This window comes from Lutjanus erythropterus, chromosome 20 (assembly GCF_056507025.1).
Source record: "Lutjanus erythropterus isolate fLutEry1 chromosome 20, fLutEry1.hap2, whole genome shotgun sequence".
In the NCBI taxonomy this organism is placed as follows: Eukaryota; Metazoa; Chordata; class Actinopteri; order Lutjaniformes; family Lutjanidae; genus Lutjanus; species Lutjanus erythropterus.
The window spans coordinates 31,848,318-31,866,746 of record NC_139336.1 but is presented as its reverse complement, the minus strand read 5'-3'; the positions used below and the strand labels follow the sequence as shown (position 1 = coordinate 31,866,746).

Genomic DNA, 18,429 nt, shown 5'->3' with positions numbered 1-18,429 from the left:
ATTATATTTGTTCCTCTTCTAAAGAATTTAGCTACTATATCTCTAAAGCTACTGTGTGTATTGATTTTCAGAAAATAAAATACTCTTTGTATGATAGTGATGGTCTTATGTATTTTTATTTTTTGCAGGGCTTTGTTGTCGTTTCTTTCTAATCGAACTACTTTGCTATTTAAATAAAGGACTAACATATACTTTTAGCTAAACAGCCATGCATTAATCAGCAAAATTGTGTGTTTTTAATTGCTTTTATTAAAACAATGGCGATATTGTTGCTGAGGCAGTGCTGTACCTTTAAGAGTGACATAGACGTGACGTAGCGCGCGGAGGGCGTGGTCTACTTGTGAAATGTCAGGGAGGAATGGCGCTCGGCGCGGTATTTTGAACAATCGCCTTTTGCTTTGCTCGTTTTATCTGGAAACGTTGGCCAGCGTAAATATCTCGGGTAAGCACCACGATGTGTCGGTTCGTTCTCCGTCTCGCTGCACCGCATTCAGCAGGAAGCCGCAGACTTCAGAAAGTGTTCAGTGTTGAGAATGTTGTGCTAGCTAGCTTGTGTTAGCAGCCTCAGCAAGTTTGCTAGTACAGTTGTCCTGCCCGCTGGGCTGGCTTGATGAGGCTGCTACTGATGATGATAACGATAAGGTTAGACAGCGATGAAGAGCACAGGGGCCCCGGTATTCACTGTAGCTGATCAATTACACTATCATCTGTGCTGAGACAAAGTTCGGCATGTGCTAACAGTCAATTAAATAACATATGGCGCAAATACGCTAACTTAAGTTGCTGCGTCCTCGAATGAAAAGTAAAAGCTAACTTAGCTAAACACTGGGTTGTTTTGATGGGATTTTAAAGCGACTTCTGCATTAGCTGTTCTTTCTGTGTATGCTGTCAAAAATAACAATAGCCGCAGCTGTTTTCATATTACTTGGCAGTTTTTTTCTTTTTAAACTTTATTGTACCACGTTAGATATGATAACATATTCTTGTATTACAACGTGGAAATATACAGTGTTACAGCAGCAAAAATACAAAGAAGCATCAGTATAACAAATAAAAATCTAAAATTATAAGCAAGAGGAAATACAAAATATGATCAATTTAAACATAGGAATGTAAAAATAAAAATAGGAACACTATGAACAGGGGAAATATAAAAATATGTACAGCATATGTTATATAAGGACACAGCAGCTGAATTTTTACCATTGCATGGAGGGAATATTCACATTGCACATAGAATGATGGTAATACACCAGATTATTGTACATCAAGATTAAGGTTCACCTGAGTAAAAATAGACATTGTACACTGAATGATAATACACCTGAATGGAGTATTGGATATTGCACATTGAAATCACAAGTGAAAGACTCACCTGCATGAAATACTGCACAGCATTACACAATTGGTATACATGTTAGTGCAGACCAACTGTCAGTTTTGGAAGTATGTGGTCTACTGCACATTGGTACACGTTCAAGCCATATTATTATATTCAAATACAATATAAGAGGCCTATACAACTTGATAAATAAAAACAAAAAGAGAACAGGGCAATCATCGTAGGGTACCATGTAACAAGTAATAAAGTATGAGAGAAAAGCTTTACTGTCTTTCAGCCCGTGTAATGTGTCAATATGGTGTCTGAATTATTATTTTAATTATCATATGTGTGGTTTCTGTTTAGTCTTCTTACATTTGTGGATGTTATTGTTCCCATATAAAAAGAGGCTCTAAATAGACATTTTTAAACAAACAGTTTAATTCTTATCATAATCATAAAAAATATGATGTCTCTTTACTAAATGTGCAGTTGAACCACTGGGTCTTAAAGAAATGTAATACATGTAACCAAAAAATTGTATACTTAGGCATCAATAAAATAAATGACATTCTCTCAGTTTCTCAGTGTATAATCTTAAATAATAGTTGATTTGATTTTGCTGGTAACATAATCATATTATTTAGCTGTAAACCTTTAAATATATTTCACATTTTTTTATAGAAACAGATCTTGTCATGTTTATCCTGGTGAAAAAATAGGATTCCTCGGGAGGAAACTAGTTGACGTTACAGGTGCTCCTGTTTAAGAATAGAAATATATATAAGAGAATTATAATAAGTATATAAAAGTATATACATTCCACCACAATATATAAAAGAGATAATATAACAATGATAACAAACATACAATAAGAAGTGTGTAAAGGTGCATGTGTCTTATCTGCAATATATAACAGCTATATAAAACTGCAATATGTAGAAACTATAAGATGAATGGATGTAAGAATGTGCCTCAAGCTATAACCATATATAAAGGTGTAATAGCAGGTGTTTATATATTTGCATGGTGAGTTATTCAAGAAGTTATTGTAAATTCAAATATATGTAACTAACAGGTTAGGCCATGCTAACTTGGCTCATAGCTCCAAGGCACAGGTTACACAGGTAAATCTAAAAGGTGCAATGGTTTTCAATGCATTGTCCTGCTAAAATGTTCCAATCCAGATGGATGTCTCAAGTGACAGGAGGAATTATTGAAAGCTAGCATTGTTTACGTTCAGTCTGCTAAAATAGTTTGTGACTTGCTGCTAGCACACAGTTACCGGCGTGTATTGTCTTCAGCTCTCATGGAGCCGCTGTGTTTTGTGGTGAATTGTTGCGGGTGAGTGTCCTATCGACTGTAAATAATGGTAAATGCATTCCCTCAGTCTGTGTAGCTCAGTGTTAGCCGGGGAGCTAACAGAGTTGATGACGAGGTAAAAATGGCGGATCTTTCGAAATCCAACCCCGGCCTGAAATAGTAACGCAGCCAGCGAACAGCTCGTCGCCTTTTCCTCACTCTTTCTCACTCCACTTCTGGGGCTGTTTTTACATAAATGAGTTGTAACTCAGCAGCAGAGTTTCACCTGGAGACGTGGACGCAGTGTGTGTGTGTGTGTGTGTGTGTGTGTGTGTGTGTGGTTTGGGGTGGGTACAGTTCATATGTGCGTTTCAGTGGATTAATGTTGAGCAGAGTGCAGCAGGACAAAGATACGCCTGCAGATGATCGGTGCGGCCTGCTAACCCCGCATCAGCTGTCAGGCTGTGTCAAAATAAGTGGAGCTCAAACGTTACTCACGTTACACCCCTCCATTGATTAAATGTCACGTGATCACTGATACTACTGTCAGGCATAAAGTTCTCAAACCGAGCTTTTTTACGGTGAATTTAGCTAAATTGTTAGTCTTGCTTGTTTGTTTATTTTTCTTGCAAAGCCTTTAACATAGGCTGCATTATAGTTAAGTTATATATGTTTTTGTAATTGTGCAGAGAAGTACACTAGAAAGGAATAACATATTTGACTTAATTGTGAAGCTTGTTTATTACAATTAAAAACAAAAAGTAGGCGTTAAGTAGACAAATTATTACAATTTTTCTTATGAAATGTTGTGTGCACGAGGCAATATGATGCATTCAATGCAGTAAATGCATGCTTCTCCTAAATCTGGTTTGCAAATGGGACTGGACTACATAAATAAATTAAATATCACTATATTTTTGACCAGAAATATCAATATCACAGCAGTATCACAGTGATAACTATTGGTGCTTTCACGAAATATTCATATGACGAGGTTTTCTATAGAAATTGATCAGTGATGTAGATATAATGACTCAATTGGTAAAGTGAAATAAGAAAAGCTGTAGAACATAGGCTCGGGTGATATAACAGTAGTGAAGTTTCATATCAGTCAACATTGATGAAGTAGGTTATGACTGATGACATGTCGTATACTCCAAGGAGTGGAAGCAGCTGAGGTGATAAAATGAGTAAATATCACAATATGTTTGACCCAGTACCTCAATATTGCTACAATAATTTAAGGATGACTGTTTCACATCTAGAACAGTCTGGTAAGTTTGAATATTCATATACAGATGTGTGTGTGTGTGTGTGTGTGTGTGTGTGTGTGTGTGTGTGTCCTGCCTTCAGTTGCGACACATGTAAGCTGCAAGTTTGCTATGTTATGTTTACGACGCCCAATAAATAAAGTAAATGAACTCACAAAATATCAAGAAAGGAAATAAGACGAGTTTTAAGTGCTTTGGACTCCGCCAATAGCTGATAAGTGATTTATTTGTCCAATCGCCCAACCCTATTTCACGGCCACCGCAGGTTCTCCTATATGCTTAGAGGGGGAGCTTGAGATGAGGTGTTTGCCATCTTCAAGGTCATCAAGATGCTACTAAACCCACACTTGTCCTTTAAATAATTACAAAAATGAAAATACTACTTAAAAGCTTTCAGTGTATTTAGTTATAATGTATTTGTGTTCAACTGAAAAAAAAGTGCGTGTCTTTGAACTTTTTTACTGTGACAGTAAAAAATAATTGTGTTGTTCTTTCTGGACTTGCAGAGAGCTGAGACTTTGCAAGCATGGATGTGGTGTCACCAGAGCTCAACAGCCTCCTTCCTGATGAGATCATGGATACTGAGGCCATAGAGGACATCCCTCAATCCCAACCCGACGGCACCGCGGTCCAATCGCAGCCCGGTGATGACACATCGGTCCCGATGGAAACGGATACACCCGCGGCATCAGAAAATTTGAGCCTCTCTTCAGATGCCACTTCAACAGAACACACTCAGACTCTGACCACCTCCACCCCCACGGACTCCACGTTCAGCATCAGCTCCGGAAGTCAGCTTCCTATCTCAATTTCCAGCACATCATCGCCCCTTCTTACCCTCAAACCATCCATGGCTACATCCACGGCCACCACTAAAACCACAGACAGTGTGACTGGGACCAGTGTCACCACAAGTGGGTTACAGAAGCTCACGGCTCCGTTTACCATCTCTGCCGCGAACCACCAGATCATTCTCAACAAGGTGGCCTCATCTCAAGCCACAGAGGCGGCAAAGTCTGCAGGTACTCAAACCCAGGTCATCAAGCAGGAGGGACAGAAACTTTTGGTGACGGCTATAGGAAAGTCGGGGCAGCCTATAGTGCTGCAGTTGCCCCACACAGGCAGCAAGCCTGGCGTTTCACAGACTTCAGGAGACGCCAAATCTCAAACTCCACAGTTTAAAGTGGTGACTATTGGTGGGAGGTCGGAGCTGAAGCCAGTGGTGGGAAGTGCTGCCAACCAGGTGACCACGTTACAGGCCCAGCAGCTGAAGACAGTGCAGGTAACATTGATTGATTTGTGTTACAGTATATAAACAAATTAAAATTGCTAATTTAATATTACAGGCATCTGATCATTTGCCACATAATAATGTTAAATTAGATGTAATTGCTATTGCACATTTTAGCTTTAGGCAGTAAGACTGCAAACACTGTTTACAAAATATTTATTAGCTGTTTCTTTGCAGCTGCATCTTTTTTCTCCAAGCACACTGTGGTGTTTGGAGAAGAGGTCAGGGCAAGAGATGTGACGATATAATAGTGTGTCAGTGAATATGTATATGTGCACAAAATGTTCAGGTGAAAAAGACAGTATTCCTACTAAGACGCTAACATGGCTAATGAATGTTGCACTCATATTACCATTAACATTAACAAGGACATTTTATTCTGTACATGGGAGCTATTGAAGGCCATATCCGTAAGTTGTCTGATGGATTGTGAGTGTTTATTAATCTATTGTGATTGTAGAATGTAAATACTGTTTGCTTTATAATTGTTAGTTTTGTAATTTGTGAATTATCCTTTTTCTTACATAAGGCGAGTCTGGTTTAGTTTGTTTGTAGCCTATGCAGCTCAGATGGAGGAATGCATGTTGTTTTATGGCATTTGTATGCATTTTGATGGTTATTTTGATTTTGAGATAGTGTAATTTCTCAGAACATATTACTGAACATTTTGTATTGTATTTGTGCTTCAGTTTCACAGTCAAGTTCTCAGTAAACTTAAAGACAACGCAACCTCCTCGGGCTGAGAGTCTTCCTGAGCACATTTGATTGTTTTGCTAGCTGGATAAACTACTTCACCCACGAAGAGGGAGGCCAGCATACTGCCTTTTTGTTTACATTTTATATTGTGACAGGATAACCTGTAGAGATAAAGAGTTCCAGAAGATGATGATCTTGCTTTAAAAACATAAACATATCTATAGTTTGAGGCACTTATGTACAAACCTGTACTAATGGTAAAAAAGAGGTGAACATCCAAATCAGAATATTTTAGATAAAACAGCAGTGCATATTTTGCCAAAGCATGAAATCAGAGTTACTACATTAAATGAATTAATCCTTGATACCGAGAACTACTTTGTGAACTGTGCTCGTGTCATTTCACTATTATCTATTATCTGTTTGCATGTGTGTTTGCTGATAATATGTTAAACAGTGGGATATGTGAGGCATATACTTTGCTTTGATATCATAAATCTCTAAATATCTGTCAGGCAGTTGTTGCTGGTTTACTGTGAATCATGGCAGCTATCACCAGTCCCTGAATATTCATTAATATCTCTCTAAATTAAAGTACTTTTCAGGCAGAGAAACTAGTGGTGCTGATACCATCCAGTAAATAATTAAATGGGTCAGGTATTTGCAGATGTAACCAATTTACATTAATTACTATAATTAAAATATTCACAAGAATAAACATTTCCATTTCTGCTCAGAGAGGTATATAGATTGTAAGATGAGATGCAACAAAACAAGCTAATGTCAGTAATTTAAGATTGAAGTAGACATCATTTACAGATGGTTATAGTGTACGTGTTAAGTTGCAAATGTGTGAAACGAATGCATGTAAATCTGATTATAATCTCCACAGATCGCAAAGAAAACACCAACTTCCTCAGCTGCACCAATCAAATTCATCATCACGAAAACCGTCAACAGCAAAGGTCTGAGTCCTCAGACATCAGTGTCTCCTGTCATTGCAGGTAAGTTTATTTGCATTGTATTATTTCGTTTAAGACTACATAGTTTTTAAATAAGATTTTTTAAATTCTGTTTCTGCTGTATTTAAGCCACATTTTCTCACGTCTGTGTATTTATAGGACGGGTCCTGACACAGAATTCTCCAGTGATGCCTCCGAGGACCATTACTCTCTCTGAGCCCCACAACACTAGTCTACAGAGTATCCCTGGAAAAAAGATCGCTATTTCACCCCTGAAGACTCCCAGCAAGGTAAATTCTACAGACTACTTCTCATTTACAAAATAAAGGATTCCTTTAATCTTTTTTCCTGTTATATTGGTGTCATGTTTCCCACTTATTTTCAGTTTAGTGCCTAGAAATACTCTCTTTATCTATGTCACCAAGTGTTTGACAAATCTGTTACACTTAAGGCTACATTGCAGAAGTTTTTCATTCAGTTTCTGCAGCATTAAATCTTGATTGTAACCTTCAGCTGCATCCATTACAACCACTCCAATCGAAGTAGCTTGTTTGTTTACACGTGTGGGACAAAAAAAATAATATCATGTATGAATATTAATATGAGATATCATCTTTATCTGGTCAGTTGTTGGATTGATTATATTGGACTCTCCTTGTTTAACTCTGCCAGGTGACCGTGGTATCTGTGGCTTCCCCGACCTCCAGCGCCTCTCAGAAGTCCGTGGCGCTGCCTGTTAATGTAGCACTTGGCCAGCAGATCCTGACAGTCCAGCAGTCCACATCTGCATCTCCAGTGAAGGTGGCCACCAGCCAAACCACGGCACAGGTGAGATGGGCACGTCTGTGGTGAGTTGATCAGATTTGTGTGCTTAGAGAAACTTTTTTGTTAAGTTGACGTCATCTGCTGCCATATTTCATTACAGTAAACTCATGGTCACCTCTAATGTCGAAACAATCGCAGAGTGACGCATAAAAACACCTTGATGACAAGTTGAAAGTAGGGATAAAACTAACAACTAACATTGTGGGCAAGTGGACCAGATATGAAAATCACAGGGGGTTTGTGGGCCACACAGAATACTTTGTTCATTAATGCTACAAATAACTTTTACAGCATAATGTTGATAGACATATTCGTCTGAGCCCTCTTTCCCCAACTGGCAGAAAACTAAGCATGATTTGACTTGCGGTGCCTCTTCACATTGTAGTCTTTCCTCATATCTTACTGCATTCATTGCATAACAAACATACTGGTTTATTACTTGTTGCTGCTGGCAAAGTAAATAAACACTTGCCAGTCCACTGATTTCACAGTCAACTTCAGCTTTGAGAGAGACATCACATGCATGCCAGGCTGATTTTCAGGCAGCTTCTTGTGGGCTGCTGAAAAATTAAAAGGGGCAATATCTGCCCGGAGGCCAGTAGTTGAATAGGGTTAGACTAACTGAATAATTGACTAGCTGTTTCAGGTCTGTGTAGTAGTTTGAAACTCATCTCAACAGCCATAAAACCCTTGTCACCTGCTCCAAAGCAGGGCCTTTGCACTGTGGGTCAGCAGTGGGTAGATAGCGTAGCATGGCGAACGCATTAAACCACACAGCTTGCACAGTAAAGTAGCATAATGAAAGGATTGTATGTGTGCATAAAATTTGATTTTTCTGGTGAGTTTTGTCCCACAACTGACTGACTGCTTTCTGTGCATTATCATGGCTGTGAGAGAATATGTACGGTTTATTTCTTTTGGTTTTTATTGTAGTAAAGATAACGACACATCCAAAGTGAAACTGCGTCTGCACTGCTTTAAGGATGTACCTTTTACCTGTTTACAGAGCATAAATTATATTATGTGCAATAAAGTTAAAGCTGTTCTTACCCTTTTTATTAAGCCATCGGGTTCCTTCTTTCATCACAAATGGCTGTAGTTGTATTGTAGTTTTAACCTAAGACAGACTGTTTTTTATAACTAACTGGTGTTCACACTAAAGTTTGCACTGTTGCACTTTGTTGTAGGAAATAGATCCCAGGATTGGAGCAGCAGCTCTTAAAAACATTTTTATGGCCAGCAACAAAAAACTTTCAGCTTAACATATAAGAACAGTTAGGGTTCATTTCAATGTAGAATTAAATGTTTTAACTTGACACACACTATCCTTTATTTTCATGCAAATACTGATTTGTCCTTCTGCCGTTGTGGCTCAAAGCTCCGTCTCCTGTTGCATCTGAACATTTTCAGAATATTAAACCAGTGCAGTCTGTGGCCATGGGAGGAGTCGGCGGCTCCCAGTTCAAGACCATCATCCCGCTGGCTTCCCAGCCGAACGTGCAGCAGATTCAGGTGCCTGGTAGCAGGTTCCATTACGTCCGCCTCGTCACAGCGACCACAGCCAGCAGCACGGGACAGCCCAGTGGTCCCAGCACCAGCTCGATACAGACAGGTGACTAAAAATGAGACCTTTAGATTGTTTTTCTTTTAACAAATGTTGTTGAGCAAAGACACGTGGAAGATCTTTTGTGGCAACTTATAATGCTTAATGACTCACAGCTAAACCGATGGTGGTTGGTACAGGAGCGGTCAGGATGTCTGTCCCCATCGTCCCAGCACAGACCATCAAACAGGTAAGTTCTGTTTTATTTAAACAGAGCTTTCTGTGGCATGTACCTCGAGCTGCTTTCATGGGTTGTATCCCCTTCAGGTGGCTCCTAAGCCCTTGACGTCAGCAGCAGTCGTAACCACCCCTCAGACCCAGCAACGCCTCATCATGCCTGCAACTCCACTGCCGCAGATCCAGCCCAACTTCACCAACCTCCCTCCGGGCACCGTTCTGGCACCAGCTCCAGGAGGCGGCAACGTGGGCTATGCAGTCGTGCCAGCACAATATGTCACACAGGTTAGTGGTGTTTTTAGTGTGTCTCTCTTTTTTTTTTTTTAAATTCACTACTGTGATGTTCATGAATCTGTTGTGTTGTCTGCCTCTCCTGCAGCTCCAGCAGTCACCATTTGTGACCCTCGCCAGCAGCTCTGGTTTCCCTCCGTCCACTGGGATCCAGACTCAGGCGAGATTGCCACTCAATGGGTAAGGACAAACATAAAGGTAGCTCTTATTTGATGTGGGACAGATGTCTTTGATTTCCAGGAACCCTCTCTCTGTTTGGCTCCTCTGGTTATGGTTGGGGTTAGACATCTTCTTGGAATATGGGTTGGAAACATAACATGGGACAGACCCAACAAAATAATCTTCTGTTTAAAATACTAACCAAAACTATACTAAATATAAAATACTTTAGAAACTTGATGCAACGGTTTAATGTGCTTTGATTTCATTTCAATCTAATTAATGTTATTTATTGTCTCATAGCGTGTCAACAGCAGAAACGACCTCAAGACCAAGGAAACCGTGCAACTGCACCAAGTCGCAGTGTCTCAAACTGTAAGTATGACTGTGGTTGAGAGCTGATTTGAGGAGTGTAGACTGTATAGCCTGACCAGATCAGTATTCTGTATGTGTAACTGAATTACCACAAAGCCTGTCAGTCTGCCTTTGTTTGTGTTTGGGGAGCAGATCCACACTAATATGTTTCCGTTTTAAAATGCATTTTACTCTGGATGGGTGGAGACTTTTTACAACAATGATGCAGACACTCTCCTTTACTTCCTGAATGGGTCTTATCAGTCATGATGTGTCCTTCCCAGATGTGTTACACTCCTACCCCTGTTGACCCTGTTCCAGGAGAAAACATACGACATCAGACTTGACCACCAACAGTTAATTTAACATGGATAACAAATTACAGACCATGTTGACTAAGCTTGCGGCTTTTGTGCATTTAAATTCTATAATTTTAATTTGATGCGTACTTTATTCATAGTATTTTCTGTATCCAAGCCACCAAATGTAGAGTAGACAATCTGCTTCCTGTTGACCCCGTCATCTGCATGCCCACTGCACATGTATGGTCATGTGACATGAGTTTTCAGGCGCGCCGTTATGGATGGAGATTATTTCTGAACAGTGTTAAAATCGTCTTGTGGTCAGAGATAATTTTTGTCAAAACTTATTAGTGTGGATGTAGCCTAAGGTTTAGGCTGCCATCACAGTCTTACTCAGGCTGCTTTATTAAATGGAGCTGTTTTTCTTTCCCTAGATACTGTGACTGCTTTGCAAACGGGGAGTTCTGCAATAATTGTAACTGCAATAACTGCTTCAATAACCTGGAACATGAAACAGAACGTCTCAAAGCTATAAAGGTATGGTGCAGGTTTGTGAGTTGTGTTATTGGACTGAGTTGCTTCCTCTCAGACAGATGAATCGAGGTTAAAATGTGTTTTTTCTCAGACGTGTCTGGACCGGAACCCAGAGGCCTTCAAACCTAAAATTGGAAAAGGCAAAGAGGGAGAGTCAGACCGCCGACACAGCAAAGGCTGCAACTGTAAACGATCGGGCTGCTTGAAGAACTACTGCGAGTGCTACGAGGTGGGTCCCCCACCCCCACCCCCCCCCCCCACGCCTTATTCACAGGAGCTGTTTGTCTGTTGTTTAATTTTGTATATTTGCTTCGTTTCACCTCGAAGGCGAAGATCATGTGCTCGTCCATTTGTAAGTGCATCGGCTGTAAGAACTTTGAGGAGAGCCCGGAGAGGAAGACGCTGATGCACTTGGCTGATGCAGCAGAAGTCAGAGTTCAGCAGCAGACCGCAGCTAAGACCAAGCTGTCCTCACAGATCTCAGACCTGCTCATGAGGACGACGCCTGTCATTTCAAGTGGAGGCGGGAGGTACTGTATCACTTTTTCTGTACAACAAGTTACAGGAGCATCTTTTCCATTATTACTATTACAGCTTAAGTTGTTTATGATGATGCATTTTCTTCCTTGTGACTGTTTAGGATTTATTTATGATTTCTGTTGGCAGAATATGGCAGAAACATATTCATAAATATGTTTTCATTAGTGAAAACGGGAATCTTCTTCCATGGAGGCCGACATGTTAAACCATCATCAAGCCCAGAACAGACAAACTAAACAAAACAAAATAAAAAGGAAGCACTGGGATTTTTGTTTTCCTCCATTCAGAGAGAGCGAGGGAGTGCAATACCCTTCGCCTGACTTTTTCTTGTGTGTGGCATACAGTTGTATAACTGTGGGATCGCTGTCACACAGACAAAGCACACAGAGTAGGATACAAGCACAGCAGTTTTAACAGCTTTTGGCCTGTTAATCAGGGAAAATACCTGGGTTGAAGTGCTTATCTGTTATGAAATTAAATTCATAAATATAGGCTATACATGTCTTATCAATTATATGATCGCCTCCTGAACAGATTTAACGATCAGCAGATGGATTTATTGGCAGTTCAGCTTTTGAAATTGTGCTAAAATCACATCTTCTATCATAAAATCCTGTGGTGGGTTCATTTTCTTTCACGCCAAAAACTAAACGCACCAGAGTTCTTCTGGATTTGGTCCGGTTCTGTGGTCCACACCAGGGTTTGATTGACGTTCACAGCACAAATGGACCAGGATCCATTTTAACCGGACTAAACAAGGCAGGAAAATGCCTTAAATCAGTTGATGAATTGTCAGTGTAGGTTTTATTTGCTGATGCGAACTCGGGCTGCACAATTCGTCTAAATTTGATCAAAATCACAATATGGCTTTCTGTCATTTTTACATCACAGGAGGTGCAATCTCTGTTAAAGGCAAAACGTGTCAAAATATGTTTAAATTCATGAATGCTGTGAGGCAGATGTTCTGTTCTACAAATCAGATTCTACAGACTTAAAACTTATTTAGTAGATTCCTGCAAAAAAAAAAAAAACACCGTAGTCATTTAAACATGTTTTTCAGTCAAAATAAGAATAACGATATAAAAATTAGCATTACCTCTAATAATGTAAACCATATCGCAATTGCAATGTCAGTCAAAATAATCAGAATTAAATATTTTTCAAAATTGCTCAGCCCTAATACATACACGATTGTTTTGTTGCCCAGGGCAGCCCAGTGAAACACGACTGTAACTCACCACCTCTGCTACTGTATAATAATAATCGATGACACAAAGTCTGATGTATTCTCTCACTGAGATCTTGTTTGCTCCCTGCAGGTTGCCGTATACGTTTGTAACAAAGGAGGTGCTTGAAGCGACGTGCGAGTGTCTGCTGGAACAGGCCAAAAGGGCAGAACAGACTCATCAGCCTCAGGCCGAAGCGGAGAGGTTGATCCTGGAGGAGTTTGGACACTGCCTCATGAGGATAATCAGCTCCGCGGGGAAAGCCAAAGCAGACTGTGCCTCCATCAACTGCTAGGCTGAGCGCTCTGGCTCTCCTCCCCGCCCTCTGACGCGCCCCAGCTGTGGATTACTCTGCACTCTGTCTCGGGACACCCCCGGGGCTTCTCTCCTGCAGGGAAACAGGTTGTCTCCCTCATCAAAAGGCAGAACAATGACCTGAAAGTAGATTCCCTCGGCCTCGAGCGAGCTGAGACCAGCTGGAATAATAAACATGGGACACTGGCTCTGACTGGAGGACAAATGGACGGAGCAAACGCCTCTGATGGACTTTAAAAACTGTTCTCACACTTGTTCACCTGGCTGTGATGGACAAAAAAAAAGGACTGAGCAAGGTGAAAAGGAATAAATCAATTCCTCACTTTATTTTCCCTACACAGCCCTATCAAATCTGTTTTTCCCCCCTCAAACTTGTGTTCTTCCATTTTATTCTATTTTCTTTCATTCTTTCCCTTTTTTTGAGGTTTTCGGAAAAGAAATGCCTGTAATTTTTATGTAATCATTTGTGCTTACAGTAGACAAACAGAACATGTATCTTTTGATATTTATTTTGACAAGTATTTGTATTCATTGTGAGCGCTAATATTGTGTGGCTTATAGTGCTGCAAACTGTTGATTAATTATTAACCGAGGCTAGGCTAAATTGTTTAAAATGAGTAGAGGAAATCTGACATTTTATCCCTAAAAAGGTAAGATGAATGCACACACATAATGCATTATGCACACACACACACACACACACACACACACACACACACACACACTGCACTGCAGCACAGAAAATGGCTCAATTGGCAGATATTCACAATTCTTCTGATTCTGTTTTATTAGTCACATGCTTACTGTACATTAAAACACCATGAATGGAAAAATAATCGAGATCTACAGTACCTGACTTGTTAATTGATGTTCCTAATAGTTGCTCGTAACAAGAGGCGAGCAGGTTAATGGAATACCAGAACACAAAATAGATATGTGATCCGTCCAAGGCTGGTCTGATGTCACAGAGCAAACATCCATATTGGCTTTTCATAGCAGGTAAAGCACAGGAGTAATTAATAACATTAATAAAATTAAAAAATGGCTGCATTTCATTTACTTTGCATGTCCCAAGGTCTTGGTATTGTGTTTACTGGCTCTCTGGCTTAATTAAAGGAATAGTTTGGATTATTTTAAGTGGGAGTACCAGTGTAGGACGGGGTCAGCAGCAGAACGTATTTCAGCCACGATCAATATCTATTTAACTGTATGTGTGTATGCTATATGCAGAATATTTTCACCGTACTATATACATTTATCTGCCAGCTTCAGTTACTGTCTTACAAAGTCAGATTATTACACACAAAACATTAAGAGTTTGTAAAGTTTTTTTTTTTATGAGATACCCAACAATTAGTTGAATAGACAGAAAAATAAATTTGCATCTCCTTAAATAATAATTGAGATGCAAAATAAATAAAAACATTTTTCATGAAAAACATTTAATTGTTCCAGTGTAACAAATCTGAAGATTTGCTGTTTTTTTATTATTTGTTAATTATTTATTATTTTTTGTGCAATTTTTAAAATAATTTTGAGGTTTGGACAGTTGGTTGGACAAAACAAGTAGGGCTGCAACTCATTATTATTTTAATGGTTGATTAATTGATTGATTATATTCTTGATTAATGGTTGATTAATTAATTGGTTGAAAATTATTGATTGGTGTTTCCCAAAGCCCAAGATGACGTCCTTAAATGTCTTGTTTGACCCACAACCCAAAAATATTGACCTTATTGTCATAAAGGAGTAAAGAAACAAGAAAATACTCACATTAAAGAAGCTGAAATCTGATTATTTTTACTTTTTTCCCTTCAAAAATCACTCAAACAGATTAATTTCTTAGCAAAATAGTTGGTGATTAATTTAATAATGGATTAAAACAAGGATTGTGAAGGTTTCACTTTGGCATTTATCACTATTTTCAGATTTTTTGCAAACCAAACAATCAATTAAAGGAGAAAATAATCATCAGATTAATCCATAATGAAAATAATAATTAGTTGGTCCTACACAAAATAGCTCAACCTCAAGCAACTATAGCAGTAAAATCCTGCATTTACATTAATGCATGCGTAATAATACTGTAATGATATCATATATGATGCTCCATTGACTAATTTTAAGACTAAGTACATTTTTCTGATTATACTTACATACTTTTTCTGAAATAGCATTTTCAGTGCAGAACTTTCACATTAAAGAGTATTTTTTACAGTGTAATATTAGTTCTAGTTAGTTAGAACTTCTCCCATCATTGCCCCAATTACCTTTTGTTCTTTTCCAAACTTTTTCTTAAACTCTAAACAACACTGATTCATCAATTGAGGCAATTTATCAGGCTTTGCGCAAAGAGCCACAAAAAGCTTTATACAACTTCTTTCACACATGCAACGGTACTTTCCAACACCTCCTGTGGAAGACTTTGATGTGTAAAATCGACGGAGTTCTTTCAATGTAATGCTGGGGAAAAGGCACATGTATGCGCATGCGCAGTCTTCTTCAAAACTCATCGGAGAAGTAGACCAGCCGACGCGGTAGATGGCGGTGACGTACTCACAAGTTAACCAGAAGAGGAAGAAGAAAAGACGGAAAAAGTTAGTAAAGGCTGGTGTGTAGATCAGTGCGTGCAGCAGGTTGTGGGTTCTTCGAGACGAACTGTTACGTTTCACCTACCAGTGCTTGAGAAGTGCAAAATTTCGCGTATTAAATTAACGTAGTCGTTATAGGAAGCTAGCTTGCTCGCTTTTCTCTTTTTTTGCATGATTTTTAAACGAGATTTCGTTCAGCAACGTTAGCTGGAAGCGTGTTGCTGCACGTGGGGGGCCCTGATCGATAATTAGGTAAGTAAGTTGTAAATCAAATCCATTAATACTTAATGTTTTGGTGACAGTGTGTTACAGTCGGCACAGTGAGCAGGTTTCACTCAGTCAACCCACCACTACTCCTAGGGCACGTGGTGAGGAACGTTAGCGCGTTCTAGTGTGTGAGAGGCGTCAGCCAAACTTCTATTTAAAGTATGATAATTTTTTATAAAATCGCTTATCGACCAAGATTCATCCTCAAAGAGACCATAACTGTAACATTTTATTAGGTTTAAGCATCAACTGTTGAATTCGGCATGCACTATTCAATCCCAACTCTTTTTTTAATCTAATAATAGGGCGTAGAAATGTATTAATTATTTTATACATAAATGATAAGTAGGTGCACCACATAACCTTCACTTTTGATGGTTAATGTCTGAAAATCTTATACAAATTTTGTGTTGCAGGTCTACTGAAGAAGAGGGCAGCGGTGTGGACGTGACATGCATGCATGTATGTATTGCAATTCTGTTATTTGTCTAAAATTTAATAGCCATCCCAATGATTATATCAATCACTACCCATCTGACCCATTCAAATGTCTGGGAAAGATTATACAAGAGCTTCTGACTGAGGGTTTTGGCACTCGTCTCCTTTCTAAAGAGCTTGCTGCTGTTGTGTGACTACATTTATCTTAATATCTGCATTGTTGTTTCAGGGTCGACCTGCTGAAGTGAAAGAAAGATGATGACCCGACACAACATCTACCATTGGTACTTGACTGATTTCTTTTATATTTCATGTTATTTAATGACAAATAAACAGAGATTGTGAAGAACCTTGGTGTTTGTTTTTTGTGGGTTATCTTTGGGGTAAAGAGGTTTACCGGCCTTTTCACACGTTATGTGTTCACCACCAGACTTTACCTGCTTAGAAGTAGGAAGTAATTATACTCAAATACTGTACTTAAGTGCAATATAGAGGTACTTTACTTGTCTCTATTTGATTCTTTTATATTCAACATGTCATACAAACAATTTTACTGATTATTCAAAACCCCTGATGTCTTAAGAAGGAATCACAGGAATAATCTACAGCAGTGGTGCCCAACCCTGGTCCTCAGGTACCACTGTCCTGCATGTTTTAGATGTTTCCCTGCTCCAACACACCTGATTCAAATGATCAACTCATGATCAAGCCTCTGCAGAAGCCTGATCATTTGCATCAGGTGTGTTGGAGCAGGGAAACATCTAAAACATGCAGGACAGTGGTACCTGAGGACCAGGGTTGGGCACCACTGATCTACAGTGTATAAAGTAGTTAAAACTAACTCCACATTGACCAGGTACAACAATGACATGATGCTTACACATTGATGGATCATTATAAATCTAATGTAGTTTTCTCTGCACATTCAGTATTTTTAGTGTTGTAGTACAATTTTCTGATCATGAACATCTGCACTTCTTAAGTGTAATTTTGAATGGAGGACTCATTTTCCTCTTGTGCGGGTGCATTTGCTTTAAGTACCAAAGTGCATTCAGAATTTGTCATAAATGCAGGGACTTTGTTATACAAAATATTGTGAAGAATCCATCTATAACAATATTAAGAAAGGGATTTCAAACCATTGAGTCAACAATAGTTATAACATTCCCAATGACCACAATGTTATTAGCCATTGAGAACAAAAAGAAAATTCCTAGGGTTATTTGAGATTATATTTTGTTAAACTTTTAAATATATCTACTTGTGAAATTGTTCATCTTATACAGGGTCTTGGAAATTAATTTACAAATGCATTTGATGCAAGATATTTGAGTTTATGTAAATAAAATGAATCATTAACAACATTTTTTTAAAATTGTATTTTGAGTAATTTTAAGTATAAATATCTACTTCTTCCAGTTTATCCTGCCTGTTTAATGCCTCGGAGACGATTTCCTCTGAAAATATAATGTTAGCATAATTAGCATGCTAGCAGGAATAGCCGCAGGGTGTTGACCCCTCAAGGAAAATAGTTTCACCACTTTAATTTGGCATTTATGCATAAAATACTTCACCAATAAAGTTATATTATTACAAACAACAAATTAATTGTTTTGTCCTCTACTATAATTCTATATCCAATACTTGTCAGTGTAAAATGTTCCACATTTCACTTCATCTTCTCTTAGGAGTAGCTTTACTATGAAAATACGCTAGCATACTTAGCATGGTTAGCGTTAGATTTAACTGAATATTGGTATTACGGTATGAAATACTTAACTGATAAATTATACTATTAACATAATTTTTTTGTCTTCCATAATACTTGCATGTTGAATATTTTTAAATGTAAAATCCTCTATGTGTAGTGTTTCCTTTATATTTTCCTAACTGGAGAAGATTTATTATGAAAATGTATCTAGCATTATTAGCATGCTAGCTGCGGATAGCAGCGGTGTCGACGT

General features: G+C 38.7%; 1 protein-coding gene and 1 long non-coding RNA gene across 3 annotated transcripts; both read left to right on the top strand.

Moving 5' to 3' along the window:
* The first annotated feature begins 311 nt into the window (after positions 1-311).
* Positions 312-14,228, top strand: lin54 (lin-54 DREAM MuvB core complex component). 2 transcript variants are annotated; one of them, XM_084746193.1, is made up of 14 exons: positions 312-442; positions 4,401-5,176; positions 6,774-6,885; positions 7,003-7,133; positions 7,516-7,671; positions 9,079-9,280; positions 9,412-9,461; positions 9,539-9,733; positions 9,828-9,919; positions 10,202-10,273; positions 10,989-11,091; positions 11,180-11,317; positions 11,416-11,618; positions 12,948-14,228. In XM_084746193.1, exons 2-14 carry the CDS (start codon positions 4,421-4,423, stop codon positions 13,147-13,149), a joined length of 2,412 nt encoding a protein of 803 aa, XP_084602319.1. In that variant the 5' UTR covers positions 312-442; positions 4,401-4,420; the 3' UTR covers positions 13,150-14,228. The 2 variants fall into 2 exon arrangements, with proteins under 2 accessions (XP_084602319.1, XP_084602318.1); XM_084746192.1 differs by having other exon boundaries at positions 9,388-9,461.
* A 1,391-nt stretch (positions 14,229-15,619) lies between these two features.
* LOC146308737 (uncharacterized) lies at positions 15,620-16,814 on the top strand. Its single transcript, XR_014772644.1, has 3 exons — positions 15,620-16,012; positions 16,444-16,489; positions 16,695-16,814. It is a non-coding gene; the product is annotated as an uncharacterized LOC146308737 (long non-coding RNA).
* The last annotated feature ends 1,615 nt before the right edge of the window (positions 16,815-18,429 follow it).

Bases quoted from the DNA above. Each gene is read 5' to 3' on its own strand.
- lin54 (XM_084746192.1), top strand. From the start codon at position 4,421: ATGGATGTGGTGTCACCAGAGCTCAACAGCCTCCTTCCTGATGAGATC. The intron at 10,274-10,988 runs GTAAGTATGACT...TTCTTTCCCTAG, and splicing joins AAGTCGCAGTGTCTCAAACT to ATACTGTGACTGCTTTGCAA. The intron at 11,619-12,947 runs GTACTGTATCAC...TGCTCCCTGCAG, and splicing joins ATTTCAAGTGGAGGCGGGAG to GTTGCCGTATACGTTTGTAA.